Source organism: Vanessa atalanta, chromosome 5 (assembly GCF_905147765.1).
Source record: "Vanessa atalanta chromosome 5, ilVanAtal1.2, whole genome shotgun sequence".
NCBI classification, from domain to species: Eukaryota; Metazoa; Arthropoda; class Insecta; order Lepidoptera; family Nymphalidae; genus Vanessa; species Vanessa atalanta.
Window position 1 is genome coordinate 6,761,078 of NC_061875.1, and position 26,233 is coordinate 6,787,310.

The 26,233-nt window shown below is 30.0% G+C and overlaps 6 protein-coding genes across 9 annotated transcripts; 3 read left to right on the forward strand and 3 right to left on the reverse strand.

The window, feature by feature from the left end:
• Positions 1-36: 36 nt before the first annotated feature.
• Positions 37-6,739, reverse strand: LOC125064187 (adenylate kinase 7-like). The gene is made up of 16 exons (XM_047671112.1): positions 6,509-6,739; positions 6,061-6,216; positions 5,601-5,743; positions 4,181-4,308; positions 3,635-3,787; positions 3,441-3,522; positions 3,273-3,359; positions 2,936-3,094; positions 2,605-2,724; positions 2,340-2,527; positions 1,614-1,705; positions 1,247-1,357; positions 864-1,145; positions 660-787; positions 388-546; positions 37-310 (listed from the first exon to the last, which is right to left on the reverse strand). The coding sequence occupies exons 1-16, from the start codon at positions 6,732-6,734 to the stop codon at positions 107-109; spliced, it is 2,418 nt and encodes an 805-aa protein (XP_047527068.1). The 5' UTR covers positions 6,735-6,739; the 3' UTR covers positions 37-106.
• Positions 6,740-9,515: 2,776 nt separating this feature from the next.
• On the reverse strand, positions 9,516-13,022 carry LOC125064192 (band 4.1-like protein 5). 2 transcript variants are annotated; one of them, XM_047671117.1, is made up of 2 exons: positions 12,818-13,022; positions 9,516-12,208 (listed from the first exon to the last, which is right to left on the reverse strand). In XM_047671117.1, exon 2 carries the CDS (start codon positions 12,188-12,190, stop codon positions 10,205-10,207), a length of 1,986 nt encoding a protein of 661 aa, XP_047527073.1. In that variant the 5' UTR covers positions 12,191-12,208; positions 12,818-13,022; the 3' UTR covers positions 9,516-10,204. The 2 variants fall into 2 exon arrangements, with proteins under 2 accessions (XP_047527073.1, XP_047527075.1); XM_047671119.1 differs by lacking the exon at positions 12,818-13,022 and adding an exon at positions 12,382-12,402.
• A 477-nt stretch (positions 13,023-13,499) lies between these two features.
• On the forward strand, positions 13,500-17,095 carry LOC125064077 (eukaryotic translation initiation factor 3 subunit G-like). The gene is made up of 6 exons (XM_047670858.1): positions 13,500-13,644; positions 14,322-14,510; positions 14,727-14,891; positions 15,289-15,412; positions 16,295-16,509; positions 16,886-17,095. Exons 2-6 carry the CDS (start codon positions 14,322-14,324, stop codon positions 17,027-17,029), a joined length of 837 nt encoding a protein of 278 aa, XP_047526814.1. The 5' UTR covers positions 13,500-13,644; the 3' UTR covers positions 17,030-17,095.
• A 996-nt stretch (positions 17,096-18,091) lies between these two features.
• LOC125064102 lies at positions 18,092-19,370 on the reverse strand. Its single transcript, XM_047670894.1, has 2 exons — positions 18,948-19,370; positions 18,092-18,741 (listed from the first exon to the last, which is right to left on the reverse strand). The coding sequence occupies exons 1-2, from the start codon at positions 19,166-19,168 to the stop codon at positions 18,378-18,380; spliced, it is 585 nt and encodes a 194-aa protein (XP_047526850.1). The 5' UTR covers positions 19,169-19,370; the 3' UTR covers positions 18,092-18,377.
• Positions 19,371-20,006: 636 nt separating this feature from the next.
• Positions 20,007-21,432, forward strand: LOC125064274 (probable tRNA N6-adenosine threonylcarbamoyltransferase, mitochondrial). Its single transcript, XM_047671231.1, has one exon. The coding sequence runs from the start codon at positions 20,139-20,141 to the stop codon at positions 21,378-21,380; it is 1,242 nt and encodes a 413-aa protein (XP_047527187.1). The 5' UTR covers positions 20,007-20,138; the 3' UTR covers positions 21,381-21,432.
• Positions 21,433-21,525: 93 nt separating this feature from the next.
• On the forward strand, positions 21,526-26,233 carry LOC125064273 (cytochrome P450 302a1, mitochondrial). Of its 3 annotated transcripts, none has more exons than XM_047671227.1 (9): positions 21,526-21,563; positions 21,665-22,223; positions 22,857-23,088; positions 23,383-23,567; positions 23,747-23,948; positions 24,024-24,183; positions 24,907-25,155; positions 25,737-25,943; positions 26,068-26,233. In XM_047671227.1, the coding sequence occupies exons 2-9, from the start codon at positions 22,037-22,039 to the stop codon at positions 26,179-26,181; spliced, it is 1,536 nt and encodes a 511-aa protein (XP_047527183.1). In that variant the 5' UTR covers positions 21,526-21,563; positions 21,665-22,036; the 3' UTR covers positions 26,182-26,233. The 3 variants fall into 3 exon arrangements, with proteins under 3 accessions (XP_047527183.1, XP_047527186.1, XP_047527184.1); XM_047671230.1 differs by having other exon boundaries at positions 23,747-23,936; XM_047671228.1 differs by lacking the exon at positions 21,526-21,563 and having other exon boundaries at positions 21,566-22,223.

Genomic DNA, 26,233 nt, shown 5'->3' on the forward strand with positions numbered 1-26,233 from the left:
TACTAAAATATAAAATTTTGTATTGGAAGAAAAATAAAAAAGGTTTAAGAAAATATTATAATACATCTAAATAAAATCAAAGCGAATTAACTACATTAGTAAACAATTACAAAGCACTCATAATATTAATACTTTTCTTTGAGTTAAATTCAAAATCTACTTCGGGTGGTAGTAACGGTTCTATTTTTATGTCCAAGTCTTTCAATGCATCATCAAGTATTTTTATTTTCCCCAGTATTTTTTCAGCTTGAAGATTGAAACCTGGCTCTAGCATTTTACCCGTTGGATTCATCTTGAACAGATATTCGGCCTGTGCGAGAAATACCGTTTTCTTTAACTTTACCGTTAATTTATTGTAAATTTTAAGTAATAAAAAAGTAAACATACAAGAAAATCTATAGGATTATCTGGACGCAGCTTGGCAACTTCTAGTAGCGCACTTGTAAGTGTCGGAAATATATTATTCACGAGATAGTTTCTCATCGGTTCACCCGCTGCCGCCAAAGCTGCCTCCTCTTCTTCGCGCATTATTGAGTACAATTCCGACTTAGGACAAAAATACATATCAAAATCCTTATTCATTCATTATCAGTACAAAATTAAGCAGTCAGTATTATTTTAAGTTTTTGCAGTCTAAGAAAGTAAATGAAGTATTTAACCCAATATTCCATTTTTTCCTCGAGTTCTTCCTTCATTTTCTTTTCTAAATCTTTCATTGCTTTTTCTTCTTTAGCGCGAAGGTTTTCCATTTCCCGCTTTTCTTTTTTCTCGGCCGCTTCGATTTGTGCTATAAAACGTTTGTAAAATTATTACATTACATTGATAATAGTTTTTTTTCGATATATAATAACTTATAGCTTTACCCATAAGTTTTCCGTAACGACACGGACGGCCCATACGTAGCGCAACTGCAGTATAAGAAGTCTTCATTCCATAATCGGCATGCTCTTTCACCTGTATTACTAAAGGATGAATATCAAGCTCATCAAAAAAGTTGAGTACAGTTATATCGCGAGCGTCCCCAGCTCTAAATTCACTGAGATGTTTTAGAACAGCTTCTTCATCTAAACGAGAATCATCTTCTGGTTGACGCATTGCTTTTTCACATATAAAATCATCAGTTGCTTCTAAGGATACAACAACATCTGAAATGATGTAAACTTATAATCTTGGATTTTTTTATTTAATTTTACTGTATAAACTACGATACTTTACTTTTGGCCAATTTATATTGAACAAAACAAACCTGGTAACATTTTTTTTAGTACATTGCTATACAGATCAACGTCTTCATCAAACGGATCCTCAACATTTTCTTCATCTCCATCAGAATCTTGCTCATCCCCCTTTTCAAATACTAAACACATATGTTATAATTTAAATCGTTGTTTATTTTAAAAATATATTTTTTACCATACCTACGTAAGTTATTCTAAATTATTAATCTAACCTTTGTATTATATTTCACATGTACCTTACTAACAATACAGAAAAAATGGTAATGCTTAATTGTCTTATATTACCTTAGATACCTTTTATAACCTGATTTAGTTTAATTTTTAGAAATAATAGCGATCCAACATTATACCTACAAAAATATTACTTTGTCTTACATAAGGAACATTGTGTTAGATTAGTTGGAAAACCATCGAGCACCCATCCTCTGTTCAAGCCCTCGTGACTTATAAGCCTTTGACGTAGATATCTATACATAAAAAATATAACATTAGGTAATCCAGTAACAACTGCTCGTAAATTACCAAGACCAAGGATGAATAGCCTGTTTTCTTTATAAAATAAATATTTAAAATCTATTACATCACGTTGCCTCACGGTTGTTGGAAATACATCAAATAGTTCATGATGTTTTCCTTCACCGATGAGATTATTTTGAACAAAGATAAGCCCATCGAAACTCAATGGTGCTTGTGCTATTTAAATTGCAACCTATCCACTAGCCTTCTCCGACTGGTTATGAATTAAATGGAAATGCCGTCCTTTTCAGAGATATTTTCAGTAATTTAGTGCTACCGCCTTGAAAGCACTCTGGGTTGGCACGATTCTACCGTTGAAACAAAGTACGTTTGTCTATGTGGTTAACGCGCTAGAACAGTTTCCGCCTCATACGATAACTTACAATATAAGCACCGCACCAATGTAATGTTACATATTTATACGAAAAATAAAAATTGTCTTATATATTATCTATGACATTTTTCTATAAGTTAGCTGTTAATAAATAATTCGCGTATTTGTTAATAGGTATTATATGTTAAAAACAATAACTTAACAAATGCCTCAAATTATTTTTAAACAAGATACAAAAGAATCCGACTAACGTCAGTATCTCATCATCGCTCAAAGTTCGCCCTGAACTCAATATGGCATGTGTTTGCTTAGCTACTTCTTGAACTGTATCATCACCCTCTTCGTCGGCATCATCGCCAACTCCAATCTCAACTTCTTCTGCATTAAGTTGAGCAAGAGCAGCCATCTCACCGACTTCCCAATGCTTAATGCGCCATGTCTAATATTTTTTATAAAATTACTTCTACTTTCAAATTTGTTCAAAATTACTATCCATAGTTAAGTTACACAACTAACCAAATCATCTAATATATCTTCAGCAATAGTTTCTGGTGACACGTAAAGAAGCCCATAAGCCTCACAAATTAGCTTAGATAAGGTAGTTTTACCAACAATGGGCGGTCCATGAACTATCACCTGCAAGATTATTATATACACAAATTAAAAGATTGGACCATTTACATCTTTTGGAAATATCAAATACTATTTTAATACATAATAGGAAATATCAGCTACATTTATTTTGTAGAGGATAAAGTGCCTTTTTGTTCCCCGATTTTAAGCTAGCGTAAGCCGATGTTACCGACCAAATTTGAAATTGAAAATATTCATTTATTTCAATTATCACCTTAAAACTTTTCAAGCCCCTTTCTCTTTTAAATTGTTTCATAAGAATGGGAACGTTCTCTTCAAAAGACAATTCTGACGTCCATTGCAATCCCATTGTTTCAACTATAAATGTAGGCTCCATATTGAGATTTAAAGTCATAGAATCGAAAATTCTTTGCTGTAAGAAAGTAATAATGTAAATATTAATTTAGAATACAAATAATTCAGAGCTTTGACAAATCAAAGCACGCACACAAGTCTTTGAGGATGTAAACAATCTTAATAAAATAAAAAATGAATGTGAGATATATTTGTATTTATAATAAATGTAAGTATTTATAGAAATCATAACTAACGTCAATTTCAGGTATAAGGAAACTATCTTCTGGAGGAATACACTTAAACATTCCCGAGCCTACAATTTTACCCAAAGGCTTTATTATCTGTAAATATTTTTTTTTTCAATTATATAATGTTTAATTAGGTAGATATATGAAATTTTTAAAAAAGATTCGCATAACAACCTCTCTTTGTTTAGTAACGTTTTGTTCAACAGCAAGAATATAAAGTTTCTTCGGAAAATCCGATATTATATTGTAAATAATCCTGAAAATATGTTATACTCATTTGTTTGATACATTATATTGGATTTTAAAAGTATTGTTTGGTAAATATTTTGTATGCAATTTATTACGAGGTTTATTTAATTTATACTAACTGCGCTAAATCCTTCACATTTATAAGAGGAATAACATTCCCACCGCGGCCCAGTATCGGCAGCAGACGCTCGCATTCCCAAGCTTTTTGAAACCAATAAAACAATACATCCTCTCGACCACCGTAAGTCACTCCTGTTGCGATGACCATAGCTCTAACAAAATTTAATCGCTTTAAAATATTACTCGTTAAGCGTTACAACTTACACGGCTTTGGCTACTTGCTCAACTACACACAATTAATGCTTATATGTTTTTTATATTAAATATACAAACATTTTTTTCTACGTCTATTAACCAGATAAACTAACTTATATCCTAAATTTGAATGTAATAAAGACAAATGCAAAAAATATATTGGCAAGTATAGGAAATGTTTCGAATATATGTACCTACATATATTTTTTTTCTTTATGGTAGGTAGATAGAAAATAAAAACTATTACAATATATTATATATGAATAACAAAAATATGCCTTCATAAAGACTATGACACAAGTACAACAATAAGTCATTTTTAAGTAAGCTATGAAATTAATATCACTAACCCGATATGTGATTTGTATTTTCTTGCAATGCCAATAACCTCATTCTCCAAATCATAATGCATTTTATAATTTGGATGTGGTTTTCTTTTACGAAAATCAGACTCTATAAATGGCATGTCTGGCGTGTCCTTTAAAACATATCTATTATTTAATAAAAATTAAAATATATACACATCTATGTTGCTCGCGATATTCATACTTTCAAAAATGATATTTCAAAATTTTTAAGAATAATATTTTAAGTACAAAGAAATACTTAATTATATTTGCGACTTTAGTGGACTAATTGTCACGTACTGATTTAAGTATTTTTATTTTTAATTTATCCCAAATGTAATAATCGTAGGTACCTATTAAAAAAGATGGACAATGGAACTTATATAATTTAAGTGTAAATTTAAATCCCATAAAAATGCACAAAAAGGGGCGGATTTCATTGGTCTTGCTATATTTTAGTAATATCGAGATAAAAACTGACGAGTCGATAAAATATTATCATCTCTAGTTATTTCAGAAACAAATTAAATTAAATGCAATTTAGTTATCGTTTATCGCATGCGTAACAAGGGATGTAGTAAATACCTACTTGCTTTATTTTAATAGTAGCCCATTTATAATATTCTATAGCTCATTGCGTGTAAAAACGATCACCTTTTAATTTATTTTTTTAAACTCTTAAAGTAAGATCACTCGGTGGTAGCGCTTTGTGTGAGCCGGATTGGGTAGGTACCACCCACTCAACAGATACTTTACCGCCAAAAAGTAGTACTCAGAATTGTTGTGTTCGGGTTTGAAGGGTGAGTGAGCCAGTTTAACTACAGGCACAAGGGACATAACATCTTAGTTCCCAAGGTTGGCGGACTGGCGTTGTAATGAATGGTTAATATTTCTGACAGCGCAATTGTCTGTGGGCGATGGTCACCACTTACCATCAGGTGGAAAAAATTGATCATCTACTTTTATATGGACATTCATCAAAAATATTAGATTATGAAACCTCTGGCTATATACCTACTACTAATTATTTCAAGACTAGTCGTAGTAAATACTTAGTGTAAAATTGTACTGGCTCGCTAGTCGCAAAGAAAAACAAAATATTTAATCCACCGATGGATTTTAAGCATTCTTATGAGTTTATGACAAAGAAATATTTCATCTTATTAACCGGTGCGCTTCGCGAACATTCTTTAATGTATACCGGTTTATATCTTTTTTATACAATTTATTTAAATTAAAACAAATATTCAAATAAATAATAATAATTAGTGCTTTATTTTTTTCAGAATAGTTCTTTAATCTACTTTAAGTAAGATGGCATGATGCATATGATAACTTTACCTTTACTATTTTTCTAACAAAACATTTTACACAAAACAAAATATGCAATGTAAAATTGTAATCGCCAGTAAAAAATACTTACCGGGTCTAATGGTTTAGTAACGGCCCATGTCATTACTGTTGATACCAGAATCAGGTAACGCTTTTTGTATGCGCTTTGAGGTTCGTCATCGTCTAAATCAGGCGAACGAAGTGGGGCTTGCTTATCTAACAGATCTTTTAATACTGTAACATTATAGTTTTTTTTTTCGTTTTTCATAAAAACTACTATAAAGCCAATGAGTTCATTGTAAACGTATTAAATTTTCTTTACATCAGAACTTACTGTACTTAAAAAAAAAAAGATGATTAAAAAATAGGTATATCATTTCTTATGACTTTATTAAGTAATGGTAAATCGAAGAGTACCTATAATCATTACTTTTTACACGAAAACGTAAATAGGTAAGAAAGAAAGACGTATAAAATTTTAATGGCTGGTAGTCTCATGGCTTTCCGGGGTCCATTTACTAAAAATTGTAAATATTGTTTATTATACTAACATTTAACATAATCCATAGCTAACTTCAATTCGTCTCTATCATAGCTTATATCAAAGATAACCGTTCCACAAGCGAGCATTTGGGACAGACATTCTGCCTTAGAAACTATACGGGCGACATTATCCAAAGACTTGACCTTGGGGTCTGTAACGGTTCCTAAGAAAAAGCCGGTTATATGCAACATTACCATAAATTGGGATCAAATTTTGATAAGTTCAACGGCTATTAAAATTCTAGTTGTTGTTTCAAACTGCTTTTTAAGACATTAAATAGATTGAAAAAATTAAAATATATAAGTATTGACACCATAGTTAGTTTATATGATATTCTGAAAGGATAAAATGGTAGATGAAATTGCATTAGCCATAGTTTACAGAAACGTTATGCTTAACTTGAGTTAAGGTTTATATATGTATATAAGGTGTATAGTTTAGTTTATCCTAATAACCTATGATTTCGTATGGTTCTTCTGGAGGAGCTTGGCTTATGGACTCGACATCCTCACCAAGCATAACTTGAGAAGAATGTTTATTCGAAGCGTTCGCATTTTGTTCCAATACTTTAGAAATTTCTTTTAAAACATATTCTCCATGATATGAATCCAAGTTATTAATAAAATATCGTTTATATGAGAATAGTTGTAGTATATTAGATAACGATTTCTCGGAGGACATTTCTTCCGTGGACAGTTCACTACTTATTACTTTTAACACATCAATAAAAGGATATTATGTATTGACAATAATTGTAACGTTTATTTTTTATAATTGTTGAAATAGACGTCACACATAAAAGAGTAAGTATATTTTTAACAAACGTTATTATAATCTGTACGATTTTCGAATACTTATCTTAATTACTAAATATTATTATTTATTATAGATTTTTGTTATTAAAAACAAAAAAATATTGTTTTTTCTTCAATTCCATACATAGAATTCTAATATCTAATATGCATATAACATAACATAATTCATTATATAATAATAAGTAATTGTTCTTCCCTGGTAATCGAATTTCTTAAATTACATACTTAAGCTAAAGACTTTGTTTATATTGAATAAAACATTTTTTCGTGTTTTGTCATATATATATTTCTCTAGCTGTAATAAAAAGTAATTTAAGAAAAAAGGCGTAACTTAACTTAAAAAGATAATAGTGTCACAGTAAAAATAATATGAAGATAAATATATCTTAACATGTTTAACATCTATTAGAACGTAAACAGAAATAAAGTACATAGACGTCGAGCACAATCAACGACAACACATCGTTGCCTTAATATTTATTAAGACTATTATAATATATTATTCCTTAAAATATTTCTAAATGTATTCGCTATTGTCACGTTAAAATAGAACTTACAATAAACCGAATTGTTAAACATAGATATAATCGAGAATCGAGATTAAATTTCAATAGAATAGATATCAATAATAAACAATTCCGACTTGTGAATCAATTCAATTATTTGCATTTTCCATTGTATAGTGAGCACATGTAATTTCGTTAATTATTATCAATAAAAACGTCTATCAACATATAATATTGGCGTTCTTGTAAACCAATTTCAATTGAAATCCTAAGACTAAGTACAATATCACGATAAATACTTTAAAATAATCTTATACAATCTAATATGAAATATTGGACGGTTGGAATGCGATATGTATTTATAATTTATGAGCACCACACATAAATATTCTTCAATAAGCTTAAGCGTTTAAAGTCTTAATCGTATTTTTTTAAAAATTGCTTGACAAAGTATATTTTGCTAATAGGTTACGAAACGCTTAATTTATTTATTTTCTTTTTGTTTTCAGTCTCAATTCCATCTTCATCGTCAAAGGTACGTTAAGGGTATATAACTTCAACGTCCTAAAAATAGTTAAAGTACTAACATGACTTCAGAATACATTCAATTAATAAAATTAATTGTCACCAAAACCTTTATAATTACGTATTATATGATAAATCGAATTGTTGATAATTTTATCTATGGCACCTTTTGGCATATTTTGAATCTGTTTAATACTGTTTAATTATAATAATATATTGTACTATGAGTAATTTATTTTGTGTAAAATTGTAATTGAAATATATTCGACATTAAGAGTAGCTTATAATATAATTATAATATTTAATAAGTACAACGATTACTGCAAAAAATAGTGGAAAATAAAGCTACCAAACAAAAAAAAATTGGACAATAATATTTCAGTTTCAAGCATTTTAGCATTCTGGAAGTGTCTACTAAGATATTTAATTAAGTACTATTAAGTACATTAAATTATCTGTTTTTATGGTTGCTTTTTATTAACGACTAAAAATGCATTTGAAAAGAAAAAAAAATAAAATGTTAATATTTGTTCACATTTTTTTTTTAACTTTTCAAATTCAAAACTTGGTGCACATTAACATAGGTTATAAGACATATTATAAATTATATATGTAAGTCGTGCTCCGCTTGATTAAAATTAAGTAAAAATAAAAAGCACCTTAGCAGTTACAATGCTGTATCAACGATCAACCTCTACTCAATCAAAAGCAGAAAAAACATTTTTATAATTCGTGTGACTATTCTAAGCGGAACTTTACGATACCGAACTGTATATTTTTTCACATTTGGTATTAATGAAATTCTATTTAAATTGCTCTCTGAGAATTGCCATAGCAGTGTAATGGCGACACTTCACTTGGGGTGTTCTTACCCTTAACTACTTCTCGTGGTCTCATTGCGTTAGTTGGCCAAACACGACAATCTTTAGAATACAAATTGGATTACTATCTGCCAGTCTACTTCTTCCGGGTAAAATAAGGATTAAATATTTTTTTTACAACAAAGATTTTCGCACAAAATTTCATTTCAATACGATAGCTGAAATTACGCTTACGTTACAAAATAAGCCAACTTTTAAAATTTTCATCTTTCTAAACTTCGAAGGTTTGACCGGGCTTTGATACTATTGATAGTCACACGGGATAAACGATAAGTTGGTTAATCCTTTCCGACCACTTAATATTTTAAAGTAGACTGTAAACAATCCTCAGTTTATATGCTTCGTAGCATTGCACTGATGTTTGAATATATTTAAGATATTTGCGTGCTTAGTCCATTCCTATGACGTCTTAATAATATTTATTAAAGTAACAAATATTACAAAGTCTTAGTCGAAGTGATATAGCAACACAAATTGACAAAGCAAGTGAAGTACCGCAGTAAGCAGATGACAAATTTCAAAAACCCACAATATATAACATAACAACTTATTTAAATAATTTTAATATTATGAAAAACGAAAGAATGTATAACATCGTTTTAAATGTATCTGTTATTACCAATTTCACAATCTTATTTTTTTTCATTTACGCTTATATTATAAATGCGAAAATAACTCTGTCTGTCTGTTGCTCTTTCACGGCCAAACCACTGGACCGAAATTGATGAAATTTGGTATGAAGGAACGACATAGGTTACTTTCATACCTAACACCGGACGATCAACCCTTACGCGAAATGCGAAAAAAGCCGCATGCGACAACTAGTCAAATTAATAAAATATATATAATAGTGTATGACGCATCTGAATGTTTAAAATAATACCTAACCAATACTTACTCTAATAAATATGTCTTATTCGTTTTTACACGAATTACTCATCAGGTAGAATGGAATGTATTGGCAATGTGTTTGTCAAGCGGAATGAGTTAAGTTTATTTATCTAACGTGTTACAAATATATTTGAATGTATAACATATAACTGGTTCATGGAAAATGAAGCATCTCGCTTTTGGTTTCTTTCGAAACTTAAAAGTGAAATTAAATTGTAAAGTTTTCAAGCATTAAATTTTATAAGGCACATATTGTCACAATCCGATCAATGACACCTGAAATTACTTAGTAATTTCGGAGCACCTCACGCTTTTCTAACGGTACATATTGAAACTTACGACTAAGCATTTAAGGCTGATCAACTGCTGAACAGTTCTGTTATATAATTATAAGAAAATTCAGGAGTATAATGTTAAATTTTGTATAGTCATGGTTCGTTTGATACGAATGAGTAATGCTATAACTACAATATAATTAGCATAATTTTAAAACAATACCTCTGTAATAGATATAGGTTGAATTAGAAAGTTTCTTAAAGTTGAGTCGTTATAACCGATTTACGGTGAATTATTGTTATTTCCTTTTCTCCGATACCAGAAGGAGAACTTGGCTCCGATGTGACGAGCCACGGCGAAAGTGATGATATCGGTTGACATTTAGGAATTACATCTTCCATTCGTTCAACTGGTTTTGGTGATGCCAGCTTAGTTTGGGAACGCGGTGGTTCAACAACAACAATTGAAACATATTGTGAATTATTTGGATTCGTTTCATTTAGTATTTTCGGTGATGGCGTTGAGGGTATCGATAGGTTTATATTAGATGATTCGTTAATGATCTTAACTTCATTTTCGCGAGCCTTTAGAATATTATTGCATTTAAGCTGTCCTGGAGGAAGATTCTTTGTTGAAGGTAAATAACATTTACTTTGATTGTTTGGCACTTCGTTGTCAGCTGAATCTAATTGGTCCTTTTTCACTTCATTCTTCGAATCGTCGTTGTTTAGTTTTTCTTTTACTAAACTCATTAAAAGATCATTGAGCGGATTAAACTCGGCCACGGGTGAGCAATTGCAAGATGGTTTATTAATAACAAGTTGGGTTAAGTTACTTTTCTTTTCTTCAATACTATCCATCTTAAAAAGAACTTTGTTGCTGATTGCATCCTCTTTCGAAATAGTCATTTCTTCGGGTTCTTCATCATTTAGAAGATTTTTAGTCGAAGGTTCTCCTATTTCACTTGCCTTAAGATCAGTTTCAACCAAAACGGATTTGTGCGATTTTGCACTACTTTTCCTCGATAGTGTATCTTGTCCGCTTTCAATTGCAGCAGTTTCTCCTGAAGTACTGGGTTCAGGTTGCGCAGAAGTTTCAGATTTAACAGTTGTATTTTGCTTTTCACGTTCCCTCAACACGTGACTTTGTCTTCGAGCAAACCGTTGGCTGGGCCGCCGTTCAAACTGAACTGTACGACGAGCGCGATTTTGTTGTGTCGTTTGATACTCCGTTTTTCCGGAGTATTGGAATCTCGATCCCATTCTAAAGAAGTTTTGCCTTGCAGAGGGACCTTTCACTGGAGCACGTAAGCGGAAGAATGTGTGATGTTCCACAGCACATTTCCAAAGATGTTTACAAGCTTTTTCATTGTGAAGTCGAAATACAAATGTATGTTCTTGTTCTCGTCCTTGATCGTCGTCTTCAACTACAACTAAAGTCAACTTTTTTTTCTTAAAATCTAATTTACTTATTTTGGGCCAGAAAAATAGCCCAATCTTTTGTGGTCCCTCGAAAACAAGAATTCCTGTAGGTGTTAATCCTAAGTGATACTCACACCCATCTTTGCCTAGCACAATGTGCATATCAACACCATACATTTCAAGCCACTTAGCCTTATTTAAATAGTTTACTTCTGCTTGAGCTGGTGTAAGACCCTTGTATTTTTTGTACTCCTCCAGAATTTCTATTTCCATTTCTTCAGTTTGATTAGGTACAAAACGAAACTCAGACACAGTTGCTGGTGTGTGGACTAGCTCATCAAAATCACCTAATTCTGATTGTAGAGCTAGTGCTGCTAATTCTACGGCTGTTGAATGTGGACATTCAAGTTTGCTCTCTAATATATCTCTTTTTAATTGTAAAAAGAATTGATACCTAGTTAACTCTTCTCTTAAGTTATTAGGTTCAGATGAATAAAATTTCACTTTAAGTCTCAAAGTGTAGGGTGGACCTATCTTTACTTGCTTTTTTATAGTTTTTGTTGGATCCAACCAATGCTTTACATTATTCGTATCAGTAAATTGTAAACCAAAATAGTCCTTTTCAATTAAATCTAGGGAATAAAACACCTGCTCATACAGATCCCCTGCACTAGCTTTTTTTGATAAATTAATAGATAAGTCCGTCTCGTCAAGTAACATTACCTTGCATTGTATCAAGTTTTTGTTGTTTGAAGTTTTCTGATTTTGTTTGTTGCGTGTCTGACTGGAAGATCTCCCTCTTCTGCTCAGAAATCGTAGCATTGTTAACTTTTATTAAACCTACAGAAAATAAAAATTTGTTTTAAAAATCATAACTAATAAATGATTATTACAGATGGTTAGATTTTTCAGTAAAAGATTAATTATATTAGTCTAATAATATAGTTCAAATAAATGGCTAAATACAATAATACCAAAACACAAATTATGTTAGAAAAGTTCCTATAACATACATTATCATTAATAAATATCATATTTCAATATATCAAAACTCATTAGATTGTTGTTTTATCATACATAATAAGCACTGCTGCAAATATCAAATGACATTATTGAAAATATGTAGGTACAAAAAAGTACTCCCAAAGTAATTTATTATCACAAATAGTACATAACCATTAACTGGTTATCATTACACCATTTTAATCATGAGAATAATAAATTAATCGGGGATATGATACTAATATTCAATTAAGTTTAACTTAAATGGGTTAGACTACTTTGCGCAAACTTATACACTTTACTTTACCTTGACTTAACATTACGTTGTGAGGGATGTCTTATGGGTATAGATTTGCATATAGACAAGTAACTGTATGTATTCAATTATAATAAAAACTTTAAAAAAGAAATAATACGTTTCATTTTTAATAGAATTATTATACGTACCAAAACGGTAATGACTACGAATGACTGCAAATCTCAGCTTTAAGCAACAATCAATCAGCAGAAGTATTAAACTTCAATCATGGTTGCACTATTTAACTGTTACATTAAGATTACTGGTAATTGGTTTAAAACGTTATATGATTATGAATGTAAAACTCTGCGGAAATAATATAATCTGATATTGATAAAAGTTTATAACGTGTTATTCTAGATACAATTTAACAACTAAACTTAATCACAGATTAGGTAAATTTTAAGAGTTAATTGACAGTGTCATTAGTAAAAAAAGTGATCATGAGTGCTGCCAATTGCAAAAATAATTTATCTATGATACTACTAAAAACTTATATATATTGGCAAAAAATATACATAATATATCTATTTAATATAATATAATATACGTATATTATTTTGTTAAACGATTGAAATAATTTGTACATTTGCGTAACGTATTAATTGTACTTATTAACTTTAAAAAAAAATAACAATGATGACTACATGTGCTAGGATTTCTATTTCAAATATTACCTTATAAGGTCTCTTTTGATAAAATCAATAAGAATATAGCTAAATAAAGTACTACTACGTCTTTATAAATTATATGAACCCTACGGGCTATATTATCCTTAAGCTATTTATGTATTCTGTGTTCATATTTTATCTGTATATGTTTGACATTTTATTATCGTACGTATTTCATTAAAAAAATCTTTGTAATTTGTAATGTAAGGTGTTTTTGCACAGCTGTACTTTATAAGCTAAAACACGCTTATACTAAAATAATAAGAAGTAATAAACCTACATCAAGTTTTTAAAATTGAATAACTGTAAGTACTGATTTCTAAATCATACTACACATTAAAATATTACAATATTATCCATAAAACATAAAAGTAGGGTTATTTTCTGACAAGTCGACGTTGGTAATGATCCCATGGCCAGAAAACTAAAGTAAAATTAAACATATGAAATTACTTTACGTGTCTCGATTTATTTTGTCTAAATACGTGCTCATACATCTGAATTCCTTTTATTTAAAAATATAGCACTAAAGCAAATATTTTTAAACAATACTAAATTATGTATTTCAATAAAATGATTATTTTTACACACTGAGGTTTTAAAAAGTTGTCAGTGACTGTCACGGCAGATCGAAATAGCAATTGTCATTTTATTGAGAAAGATTTGTGAGATTTTTTTTAACTACCATCAATGGTTAACAATATATTGGTACTTGAGTAATTTTCTGAAAAGGCCTCTTAGTAAAGTTTAGGTGCAAAACAAACAGTTGAAAATGCTTACCAGGACATCCAATACACACACACACATATTTACTAAGATTTCTTGTGGCATAAAACCGGTCACTTAGGCATGATAAAAATGCTTTAATAATATTTTTTATGATACCTTTAACTGAAAAGTACCATACAGCTACTAATGTACAAGTCTTACTTGCAGCTAATATTTTAAACTGTAAAAATAACTTTTTTACAAATTATTTAAGATGCCAGTTGCTGATGAAATCCAGTCCTCATGGGCTGATGAAGTGGAGATTGATCAGGGAGCACTGCCACCACCGTCAGAAGTAGTTGAGAATGGTTTAAAAATTGTTACTGAATATAAATATGACAATGACAATAAAAAAGTAAAAATTGTCCGCACATACAAGATTGAAAAGCGAGTTGTTTCTAAGGTAAAATTTAAAGTCAAAGAATATCATTATTACAAAGGTATAACAGATAAGAGCTAAAAATTTTTGTAGCTTAAGAATTGATTAGTGATTAAGAGTATTTATTTTTCAAAAGCATCAAGAAGAAAAAGATTTCAAGAGATATCAAAGAACATCAATCTATTCTTTCCAAAACATCATATAATTATTTAAATTTCTTATGTTTGAATTTTTTAATAGAGTATTGCCAAACGTAAAACCTGGAATAAATTTGGTGATTCAGCAAATGACAAACCAGGACCCAATCCAGCTACGACAAATGTTTCTGAAGATGTTTTTATGCAATTTATTACAAGCAAAGAAGAAGCACAGCGTCCAGACGAAGGAGGTCTGGAGGCTCTTAAGGTATAATTTTTTTATTAAAAATGTTTAATTTTTAGAAGAAAATATCTGCTTGGCCAATTTTGGTTGATGTGTCATTCTTAACAGAGAGTAGCCAATATTTTAATGTACAAGTAAATATTGTAATGTGCAAATAAACATTCATTTTTTATTCCAAAGAATAAGTTTAAGTCCAGGATTAAAGCTTTATGTGTTTTCTAATGTGTAAGAAAAGCATTGTCAATTTCCAAACTTCATCTGGTTGACCAAGAATTTCTTGACAGAAAAAGCCATTTACTTCATTTGAACCTCAGACCTCAAAGTACACAATCTAAAAAGTGGCCATATTTTTTGTTTGTTATGTTTCCTGTAAATATTTATAGTCTAGTTATTGAATTTATTCACATCTTCATCATTTTAGGCAAGACCAAGTAAAGTACTTGTTAAATGTCGTACTTGTCATGGTGAACATTGGACAACAAGCTGTCCATTCCAGCATACAGAGCTTGCTCAAGCTAAAGCTAACGAAGCTGCTAAAGCTGCAGGTAAAATTTGATCACTTTCATTTTTTTCAATACAATGAGTTATATATCATGACAATTTTATATTTAAAATGATAAGTAAGAAGATCGCGACCATAGTAGTCACAATTGGATCAAACCAGATTTATTGGTATAGAGGAATAATCACTATAAAAAATCCTACTTGGTTAACTTGGCTTTTATTCAGTATTAAAAATAAGTGTTTTTAATTTGTTTTAAAAGAATACACTTATTTTTAATTTTATGACTCTGTACATATATTTATTTGACACAGATGGACTCCAATTAACTTACCTTTGTTATAATTTGTTGTGATTATGATTCATTTATTGTCAGTTATGAGTGCCTACAAATTATTTTCAATTTCATATTTGTAATATTCTAAACAAATTAAATACAATCTTAAATAGCAGTATATTCATATTTTTATTTAAGTAGGTATAAAAAATAAAACATGATGTGACATTCCAACTTGAAGACACATTGCCAAACAGCCTGTACATCAATTTTATTCCAGGTAAAGGTTAAAGGAGGAAACAGTTATTGAACAATCTAGACTTAACCTCTGGTTTTTTTTTTGTTAAGAGTTACATATTCAATAAAAAAAGTTTTTCTTAATTTCTTGGTCTATTTGGTCTACTTTCTTTTATGGCAAGGAAGTGCAAGAGATAGCCCTACTCTTGGTGCCCATGTCTACAGTTGTTGGAATTATATGTCTTATAAAATATCATCAATTTCAATTTTTGAGTGCTTGTTGATAAGCTTAATTCAAATTACTGAATTAACATGTGGGAGAACCCTCTGCTCTGACAGACATTGTATTTATTGGGACATTTTTTAAATTACTATTTGTAGATTCTTCAAAACTTTTATTATATTTTACAGAAGCGAAAGCGGCATCTTCCTCTAATAAATATGTTGCACCAAACTCTCGAGATGGTACCGTCCGTGTTACCGGTCGGGAGCCTCCGAGTGCTAGGCGTGATGACTTGACAGCCATCCGTATCTCGAACCTTAGTAACTTCGCAATTGAAGCCGATCTTGATGATCTGGTTAAAGGATTTGGACCAGTACACAAGTTGTACCTTGCTAAGGAGAAGGTATTTTCATTTTTATTAGACAAGAAAGTAGTTTCGATAATTAATTCTTGTCACTACTGGCTTAGGAATTTAATGTAAATTTAAAGATACTTCAATTACACTTATATATAATTCCTTTTTTTTTAAGTAAACATTTTATTGTTTTAAATGAAAATAAAGGGCACATGGAAACATATTATGTTGTATGGTATCCAAAACCAGTGTCCCTTTTGAAGTGAAAATATTTATAAATAGATAATTTCAAAACATCTTTTGCCTCCTATTGGTTGGAAAAATAAACATATAAAATAATTTTAACTTTTTATCTTGATTCATAATTATTTACAGAAAGTGGCAATCTGAATAGATGTTTTTTTCATATTATTTGTTGTTTCAGAGTACTGGCCAATGTAAAGGATTTGCTTATGTGCATTTCAAGTTTCGAGCGGATGCTGCTAAAGCTATTCAAACTTTGAATGGATATGGTTATGATCACTTAATTTTGAATGTTGAGTGGTCGAAGCCACCTCAAAATAACTAAAGATTTGTATACTTAATCAACTTTGTCACACATTACAGATTTTTAAATAAATTGAATTTATCAATGTACATTTTTTCATTTGGTAAAATAGACATACCCAATCAATTGAAATTATTTAATTTTAATAGATTAAGTTCTGGTAACATTTTAATTCTTGAATCTTTTAGCATAATTTTGTTTGAATATTTAAAAATAGTTTGTTTATGTGTATTACAAATGGGTAGTTATTTATTTTTTAGCTAGATTTATATAGAACATGTTTACTTATACCATAAAAATGTGCAGTAAGATGAGCTGCTTAATGCCCTTGTTCTTGAGGTGTGGACAAATATGTATGGTATGGGAATGGGCGAAGATGTCGGACGCATATTGTGATACTTATATCATTAATATTTGTTTCTATCCATTTACATATGTTACTGATAAATCTCAAATACAATTCATTTATGAGGATAATTACTTCATTTTTTGTTTTCCACTTAAAAATTGGATGAACCTTAATAGAAGAACGTGAACCACCAAAAAACATGCGCCATGAATAAAGATTAAATAATGACTAAGATTGATTCAAGTTTTGCATAGGACAACCGAGTTTGAGTAGTATGGGGGTTACAAAGTGCCCGGTGTGAATGTTTGAGATTTTGTTTAGATTTCTGTTTTAATATTTTGTTCTTCATCAAAGTTCTTTAAAAGAGTTATTAATGTAGGAACAAATAACGTTTTTCTAAACACATAGAATATCTCGAAAAATTTACTTTTCTGCTATTACATATATATTCATATATCTTGAAAAAGCAGGGACAGAATAAATGTTATTCCACTATTTAAAACACGTAAGTAATTAGTTGTGTAAGTTGTCATAAGAAAAAGAATATTTTTAGGTAGGTATTTTCCATATACTCAAATCAAATACTAAGGTAAGTAAAAATAATATCTAAATTTTAAATTTTTCAGAAATCCTGGTTTTAAACTTTACATAATTTAAGATAGATTGAAAGTTTTACTAAGATAAAAAAATATTTGATAACTAATGTTATAGAGGAATTTAAGAAAAATAAAATATTAAAGGGAATAATTTAATAAAGCAGTTAAATACACAAAATCACAATATTCTAAAACAATACATCCCACAAACATTCTCCATTATTATATTTGTTTTAGATAACAATAAGGTTTCTATGGGCTGATATAGCATAAAAATATTTAAACACCATTCACAATAGCAGTACATTTACTTAATTTAGATCCGAAGTAATACTTATATCAAGAATAATTTAGTAGAAACTCCAATTTTGCTGTAAGTCAACTAAATCTTGCATTTTTCATGAGCCATAATTTGTTTTTATATTTAGATATCAATGTCATATTTTTCATCATCACTGTTAGGACTGTAAGTGTCTTCAGGCAGACGTACTTCCCCACAGAACATAAGCTCAACATAATTAAAGTAGTCTAAGGCAATATTTGTAAGCATTGCCCCAGTTGATACACCAAGAATTGTACCAAGAACTGGTTTTTGACCAATTGAGCTTCTTAAAATAGCCCATAGGAAAATGGAACCAAGTGGCCAAAGACAACCTCCCAAGAAAGCCCATGAAAACCTTCTTGCAGGGGCAGCTGCAGCAATGTGCGGACGTGCCCACAACCAAAGTCCTGCACCACCACCAGCAGAGAGAAATAAAACATCAGTTATATCTCGCCGAGGAAATAACCTGAAATATTGTATACAGTTTTAATATGCTCAGTAATTTAACATTTAAATCATATTTGAATAATTATTTTAAGTTAACAGTTACAATTTGGAAAGAACTAATAAAAGTAATTCGATGGTTTATTTCATCATACTAAATCTTTATTGTTTATCATGTGTAAAAGATCATTATGTTTAGCATCTGCTACTAGTCTAATACATACATACCTTACCATGAGATGAGGGTTCATTACACCTATTGATAAAGTTGTGTAACTAACAAGACCTTGTATAGGTAAATAATAAAATAATACATTTTCTTTTGTCAGTGGCGGTACTCTCGCTTGGTTTATTGATTTATTCACTGTCTCCACCGTCTTCGAAAATGTTACCGGTAAGGCAGTAACTTGTCGTTTTAGGTTGTGGTAAATTCTTTCTATAATTTCCATCTTCTTCTAATGGTTATGTAGCTCAATATAATTAAACTTGAGCCGACCGTAGCGACGTTACGTTGCTAAGCATTATTTGGCAAGTGTATGTTTGTGACGTTATTTAAGGTACGAATTAACTATCACCATTATACATAGATTCATTCAAGAATAATTTTAATTTCGCAAGATCAGTTTTGATATCTGACATTGACAATTATGTAGTCGATTTAATCGATTATGTCAAAAGTTTTGACTTGAGAATCAAATTCAGAAATCAAACAACGCTTATATTGTACTTCAGATAAAATTTGTAGAATGGGTATAGAAAAAGACACATAGAAGAAATATAAATTTAAGTATGGAGAACCAGAACCAATATGAATTATGATAAAACTCACTATTAAAATTATATTGACAAATAGACCTACCTACCTATGAATAGATAATTGGGTGAACTTATGCTTTTCTTAAATTTCACACCTGAAACCTGAAAAATTGAAAATTATCTTCAGAAGAGAGTTTTCTATTTTTCAGGTTTTTCTCGTTACCAAAGATATTTCTCCTTACTTTTATATCCCATAGTCATTTTCTAGTATTGTGTATTTCTACCCAATTTAAAACTTTTTTCTGAATAAACATTGTGTAGGCTCAAACGATTGGGCGGTTTTTGTCATTTATGAGAAAACCTTCTAAAATTGTAAGACCTGTATTGAAAGTAGATTACATAAATTAAAAAAAAAACAGTATTATTACTGACTTAGATAGTGCTTTTTTTGTTGCCGGCATCTCATGATCTCATTTTATAGAAACCGGCAGTCAGTTGTCTTGTCATTGTCAATATTTTAATATTATAATAACCTCTACTTATGTAGACAGTTTTGTGTTTTACATAATTATTGTATTTATTTCACGATAATTAAAATAAAATATGATTTATAGTGAAATATAACTTTTTCTTCTATATTAGTATCTCCTTTATTAAATAAAAATGATTACTTTAAGGAATAAGTGTTTTACTTCTTTAGTATTTAGAAGAACAAAATCTAACATCAACAATTACTCAATAATAACTAATCGAAATTTTTCATGTCTCCTTGGAATAGAAACATCCTGTGATGATACAGGTTGTGCTATTATAAGTGATAGTGGTGAAGTATTAGGGGAAACTCTGCAATCTCAAAATTTAATGCATCTTCGCAATGGTGGAATTATTCCTGATGTTGCTCAAGACCTACACAGGAAATACATTGAACCAACCGTGGATAAAACTTTACAGGCAGCTAACATAAGTATGTCAGATATTAGCGCTATTGCCGTGACATTACAACCTGGTCTTCCATTAAGTCTTGCTATAGGTATGAAATATGCAAAGCATTTGGCTAGAAAATTTAATAAGCCCATCATACCAATTCACCACATGGAGGCACATGCATTGGTTGTGCGAAAGGAATATGATGTCTCATTTCCATTTTTAACATTGCTTATATCAGGTGGGCATTGTTTACTTGCTGTTGCTCAAGATGTGAACAAATTCTTGTTATTGGGAGAGAGTATGGATAGTGCTCCTGGTGAGGTCTTTGATAAAATTGCAAGAAGAATGAAATTACGTAATGTACCTGAATATTCACAAATGTGTGGTGGACAAGCAATTGAAATGGCCGCTTCAAAAGCAACAAATCCCCACATATTTAAATTACCACTTCCATTAGCAGAATATAAAGATTGTAATTTTAGCTTTAATGGACTAAAAACATCTGTGTTGTATCAACTTTTTAAAAAGGAAAAAGTTCACAATGTTGATGCTGATAAATTAATTCCAGAAGTAAATGACTTATGTGCGGCAACATTAATGGCTATTTCTAGGCATTTAATTCATAGGACTCAGAGAGCTATAGAATTTTGCAGTAAAAATGATTTAATACCAGATAAGAAGAAACAACTTGTGGTATCTGGTGGTGTGGCATGCAATAATTATATCTTTAAATCTCTTACAATGTTATGTCATGAGTTAGATTATGCCATTTTTAGACCCACACCAAAGTTATGCACTGATAATGGAGTTATGATAGCTTGGAATGGTTTGGAAAAGTGGTGGAGAAATATTGATATAGTCACTGATCTTAAGACTTTAGATATAAAAGCTCAAAGTCCATTGGGTGAAAGTCTTGTTGATAAGGTTATTGAAGCAAGGATACCAACTAAATTGTTAAAAATTAAAGTCAATTTATAATAAAATTTATATAATGATAAATAAATTAGATACAACAGATGTAACATTTATATAATTCCTCAAACCCATAAAAATGTTTAAAGTCAATTTCAAAATACTAGAACATCTTACTTTTTTAGGGGCACCTATGAACTTGAGTTATTAAAAGCAATTGTAATTTTTGATTCAAATTTCAAAGTAAAGGTCATAAAAATTTGTTCTCTTTGTAGAGATACCTATACTTTTTAAATACTATTTTTTATAAACAATTTTCTAGTTTCAAGCATGAATTATTAGCCTTTTAGATTTTTCTGGGCGCTGAAACTTAAATACTCTGAAATCAATTTAAAATAGGTAAATACATCACAAATTTACTTTATTACACTGCATTCAAGAAAAACCTCGACTTGAAGAAAAAAACTACGCAACTCGACGAAGTAAGAAGTAGAATACATAATGTAATCCGCTGAAAAAAAAATGCCTATATTAATACGTAATTCATACCTGGAACTTCCCAAGTGTTCGATACACGTTTTTGTGAATACTTTTTAATATGTGCATCTGATTTGTTTACGAAGGTATTTTGTAACTTGAAGCCCGTCAGTGACGTGTAACTACTCGAAGGATAAGAGTGTGCTTTTCGTAATATTTTGTCTTTTATTAATCTTAAAATTAAAATGTTAAAATCATTAACAAACGAAAAAAAAATTATAAGAGTAAATTTATTTCAACGTTACTTAAGTTTTGTCCGAGAGGAAAGTAGTTACAAGAAAGATCAAAATCATTTATGGTGTTTTGAAGATATTCCAGGTCCTAAAAGCTACCCTGTTATTGGCACATTATACAAGTATTTGCCTTACTTAGGTAAGTAATATAAACGGTAACACATTTATTTAAATACTAAATTTAGTTATAGCTGTATACCCAAATAATAAAATTTATGGAGAACAAGTTACAAATAAGTGCAATAAGGTAAAAGCGACATTACAATTCTTTCTTCTCGTCTCGTATTTTTTCGGTACCGTTACGGTTACTGAAAAAAATTAAAAACAAAAAGCTAAACAACACTATATTATATAGCATTTTCTTTTCTTCTACAATAATAATATTATAAACAATTAGAAGTAATAGACATTAATATACAAACATACACTTATATATTTTATTGTTTACTCTATAGAAAACAGTAATAATAAATATATATATATAATATGTTCCTAGCTTATTCCATGCGATTATACAATGAAATTGATTTTTTTGTTTTGGTGGAATTGGAAATGCTTTACATTGTTAAGAATAAAATTGTGCTTTTGTGCCGATGAATATAAAACGTAGGTGTTTTTGAACGATGTGAATTTGTTATTTTATTTTGTTTGTAGTTTATTTTTGTTAAGTTTAGAAATTAAAACGATTTTGGGTATTCTAAATTTGATTCAAAAATCAAAGACAGCTCTTTTTCATTAGATATATTTATTAAAACTCCAGTTAATTTTATAGGCGACTACGATGCGGAGGCATTAGACAATGTTGCATTACTCAATTGGCGTAGATACGGAGGCTTGGTCAAGGAAGTTCCTGGTGTGAGATTGCTACATGTTTACGAACCTGAAGTAATAGAAGCAGTATTCCGCCAAAAGGAACGATATCCAGCCCGCAGGAGTCATGTTGCTATGCTACATTATCGGCTCAGCAAACCAGAAATATACAATACGGGCGGTCTTCTTTCCACGTATATATATCTCATTATTAAAACGTTTAACAGATAATACTACATTATATGAAATAAAACTAGTCTGGTCACGGGCAGACTGACCACGAACACTGCAAAGTGCTCGAAACGTCGGGATGTTAAAATAATTAACATACGCGATTAAATCCGTTAAAAACTAGTTTTATTTCAATGTGTAATAATCGCGAAAATCTAAGACAACATTATATGACTTTATACATTTTTTTTCTATTTCTGCTCAAATAATAAACTTATACATTTATTATTAATATTTTCTTTCGTATAATATTTCAGAAATGGTTCAGAATGGGGTCGAATCCGAAGTTCATTTCAAAAGAATTTTTCTAGTCCTCAAAACGCTAAACAGTATGTTTATGATGTTGATAATATTGCGAGGAAATTCGTGAAGTGGGTTAAGGAATGTAGAACTTCTTGTAATGAAGATTTTTTGCCGTATTTAAATCGCCTTAACTTGGAAGGTATAAAATTAACTATTTTTAAGGAAAGTAAAGGAAATCTTATTTCGTTAAAGCTTAAGAGGAAGTGATAATTATTGTAGGCTTACAGTTCAGTTACATATTCTCTTAAATTATAATATAAATAATCCCTAAACCTAGAAAGGCTTAGCTAAAAAAAAAACGACTAAATCTTTTTGCAGTGATCGGTGTTATTGCTTTTAATGAGCGTTTTGACAGTTTCTCCCCCAATGAACAAGATCAAGAGTCTCGAAGCAGTAAAATTATTAAATCAGCCTTTGGTTCTAACAGCGGTATCATGAAACTCGATAAGGGATTATTGTGGAGATATTTTAAAACCCCATTGTATAGAAAACTCGCCGAGTCTCAAGGGTACTTAGAAAAGTATGTTTTTGTTTATTTAGCTTGACATGATAAAATTTTAAACTTATGTAATATGTAAATCTTTGGTCCAAACAGAATATCTATGGACATATTGTTAAAAAAAACACATTTTTACGATAAAGAAAAGGATGACGATGACAAATCGCTGTTGGCTTCTTTTCTTCAACTACCTACCGTTGATTTTAAGGATATAACAGGAGTTATGGTGGATATTTTAATGGCAGCCATAGATACGGTAACTTTTTCCTTAAATATAAAAATTAATACATCTATCACTGCAGTAATAATATGTATCCCAGTCAATGAATTTAACACTGGAATTAAAATTACTTATTGATATAATAATTAATAGAGACAGGTCAAAGTGTTTAACTAGTATTGATGTGATACACTTAAAAACCGTTGTAAGTCTGTTGATTAATTTATATGATTGTATGGGTAATTGGACATTTATATATTTAGACACGTCAAATAGCGTTTTAATAATTCAATTTAAACAATTAAGATTACTAGGCAGTAATTTAATTATTAGTGGCCCCACGTTGGGCTTATAGATTTTTCGCTGCATCACTGCACACACATAATACATGTCATGATAAAAAGCATATTAATATTCAAACACAGAACAATAATAATGTGTTATTACTTCTACAATGTTATAAAATGTTGTAAAGATATATGCCTAAATTTGTCCGTTCGTTGTTTACGATAAAAAAAAAGTTTGATTTATATTCTCTTTTGGAAGACTGATTAGGCAATTATTCTCTTCAAATCATTTGACTTTATTTATATTTTTAAAACGGTCGCATTTCATATCGTTCTTATTAACGATCTTTAAATAAAATTACTTCCCAAGTAAAACGCAAAAACCTCCTATTTTTTGTAGAGGTATTATTTTTCTTCTAATAAACTAGGTATGTTTAGTTTCCAATAAAAATGTTTTTTTTTTTTGTTATAGACTTCGTATACAACTAGTTTTGCTTTGTATCATTTAGCACGAAATCCAGACAGTCAAAATAAATTATTCGAGGAATTGTTCTCTCTAATGCCTGAAAAGGATGCAGAAGTTACATCTGATATTCTATCGAAAGCTGTGTATCTTAGGAGTTGTGTCAAAGAAAGTCTACGTTTGAACCCCGTTGCAATTGGAGTTGGTCGAGTGTTACAAGATGATATTATTTTAAAAGGATATTTAATCCCTAAGGATGTAAGTCTTAGGAATAAAAACTGTTGTCTATTTTTATACTTTATTATAAGTTATTTTTTCACTCATTCAAAGATAAAATAAATATTCGATATTAGTTTGCTTCTAAAGTGGTTATCATCCGTAAAATTATCCAGTATAAAAGGGGGTTGTTGAAAAAATAAGCAAAAAGAAGGATAAATCAATAAACATACTTACATAATTTTTAATGTTAAGTAAGGAAGCTACATTGATCTTAATCAAAACATTTTGTCGTTATTTTGTGTAGGTAATCTGTTGAGTGTAGTTTGTTGCTAACAACAATAATTTTTATTTGTTATAACTAATGAATAAGAAATGGTAACCACATTATCATCGGTTTTATTTAAGTAAAATAGCGATGAAATCTTTATCACATATTTACCTACAATAAAGGCAGCAGAGATTGCAATATAATTGAAATCAAGTCTTTGGCTATTAGTGGGAATGGTAGTACTTAGGTAAAGGCATTTTTTTAAAGAATTAAAACTTATAATATATTTATTGTGATTCTAACATGTGTAACTTTTCGTAAATGAAGCACTTAAAAGATTTTAATTTTCCAGACGGTAGTTGTGATGCAGAACATGGTGGCATCCCGTTTACCTCAATACGTTCGTGATCCCTTGCGTTTCAAGCCGGAGCGCTGGATTAGAAACTCTGACCACTTTGAAAATATCCACCCATTCCTTAGCCTCCCTTTTGGGTTTGGACCGCGGTCGTGCATAGCACGGAGACTTGCGGAACAAAATGTCAGCATTAGTTTGATACGGGTAATAGAAAATAGACTTATATATATTATTTTCTTTCAAATATATTTTTAGATTATGAAGATTTTTTGTGATAAATGTATTAACTAGCTTAGATTTCAATTAAACTTAGTTTCGTTTGTTTCAGTTGATCCGGGAATTTAAAATAGAGTGGATGGGAGGTGACCTCGGTGTTCAGACTCTATTGATTAACAAGCCTGATAAACCGATATCGTTATCATTTACTTCTAGAAATATGTAATAATATGTCTGAAGATGACATTACAAAATATTGTGTTCAAAAATATAAATAG

Coding starts and splice junctions, on each gene's coding strand:
- LOC125064187 (XM_047671112.1), bottom strand. CDS start 6,734: ATGTCCTCCGAGAAATCGTTATCTAATATACTACAACTATTCTCATAT. Junction 4,309..5,600: donor TTACTAAACCATTAGACCCG/GTAAGTATTTTT, acceptor TATGTTTTAAAG/GACACGCCAGACATGCCATT. Junction 311..387: donor ATAATCCTATAGATTTTCTT/GTATGTTTACTT, acceptor TTTCTCGCACAG/GCCGAATATCTGTTCAAGAT.
- LOC125064077 (XM_047670858.1), top strand. CDS start 14,322: ATGCCAGTTGCTGATGAAATCCAGTCCTCATGGGCTGATGAAGTGGAG. Junction 14,892..15,288: donor GAGGTCTGGAGGCTCTTAAG/GTATAATTTTTT, acceptor TCATCATTTTAG/GCAAGACCAAGTAAAGTACT. Junction 15,413..16,294: donor CGAAGCTGCTAAAGCTGCAG/GTAAAATTTGAT, acceptor TATATTTTACAG/AAGCGAAAGCGGCATCTTCC.
- LOC125064192 (XM_047671117.1), bottom strand. CDS start 12,190: ATGCTACGATTTCTGAGCAGAAGAGGGAGATCTTCCAGTCAGACACGC.
- LOC125064102 (XM_047670894.1), bottom strand. CDS start 19,168: ATGGAAATTATAGAAAGAATTTACCACAACCTAAAACGACAAGTTACT. Junction 18,742..18,947: donor AACCCTCATCTCATGGTAAG/GTATGTATGTAT, acceptor ACAATATTTCAG/GTTATTTCCTCGGCGAGATA.
- LOC125064273 (XM_047671227.1), top strand. CDS start 22,037: ATGTTAAAATCATTAACAAACGAAAAAAAAATTATAAGAGTAAATTTA. Junction 23,568..23,746: donor AAATCGCCTTAACTTGGAAG/GTATAAAATTAA, acceptor ATCTTTTTGCAG/TGATCGGTGTTATTGCTTTT. Junction 23,949..24,023: donor TCTCAAGGGTACTTAGAAAA/GTATGTTTTTGT, acceptor TGGTCCAAACAG/AATATCTATGGACATATTGT.
- LOC125064274 (XM_047671231.1), top strand. CDS start 20,139: ATGATTACTTTAAGGAATAAGTGTTTTACTTCTTTAGTATTTAGAAGA.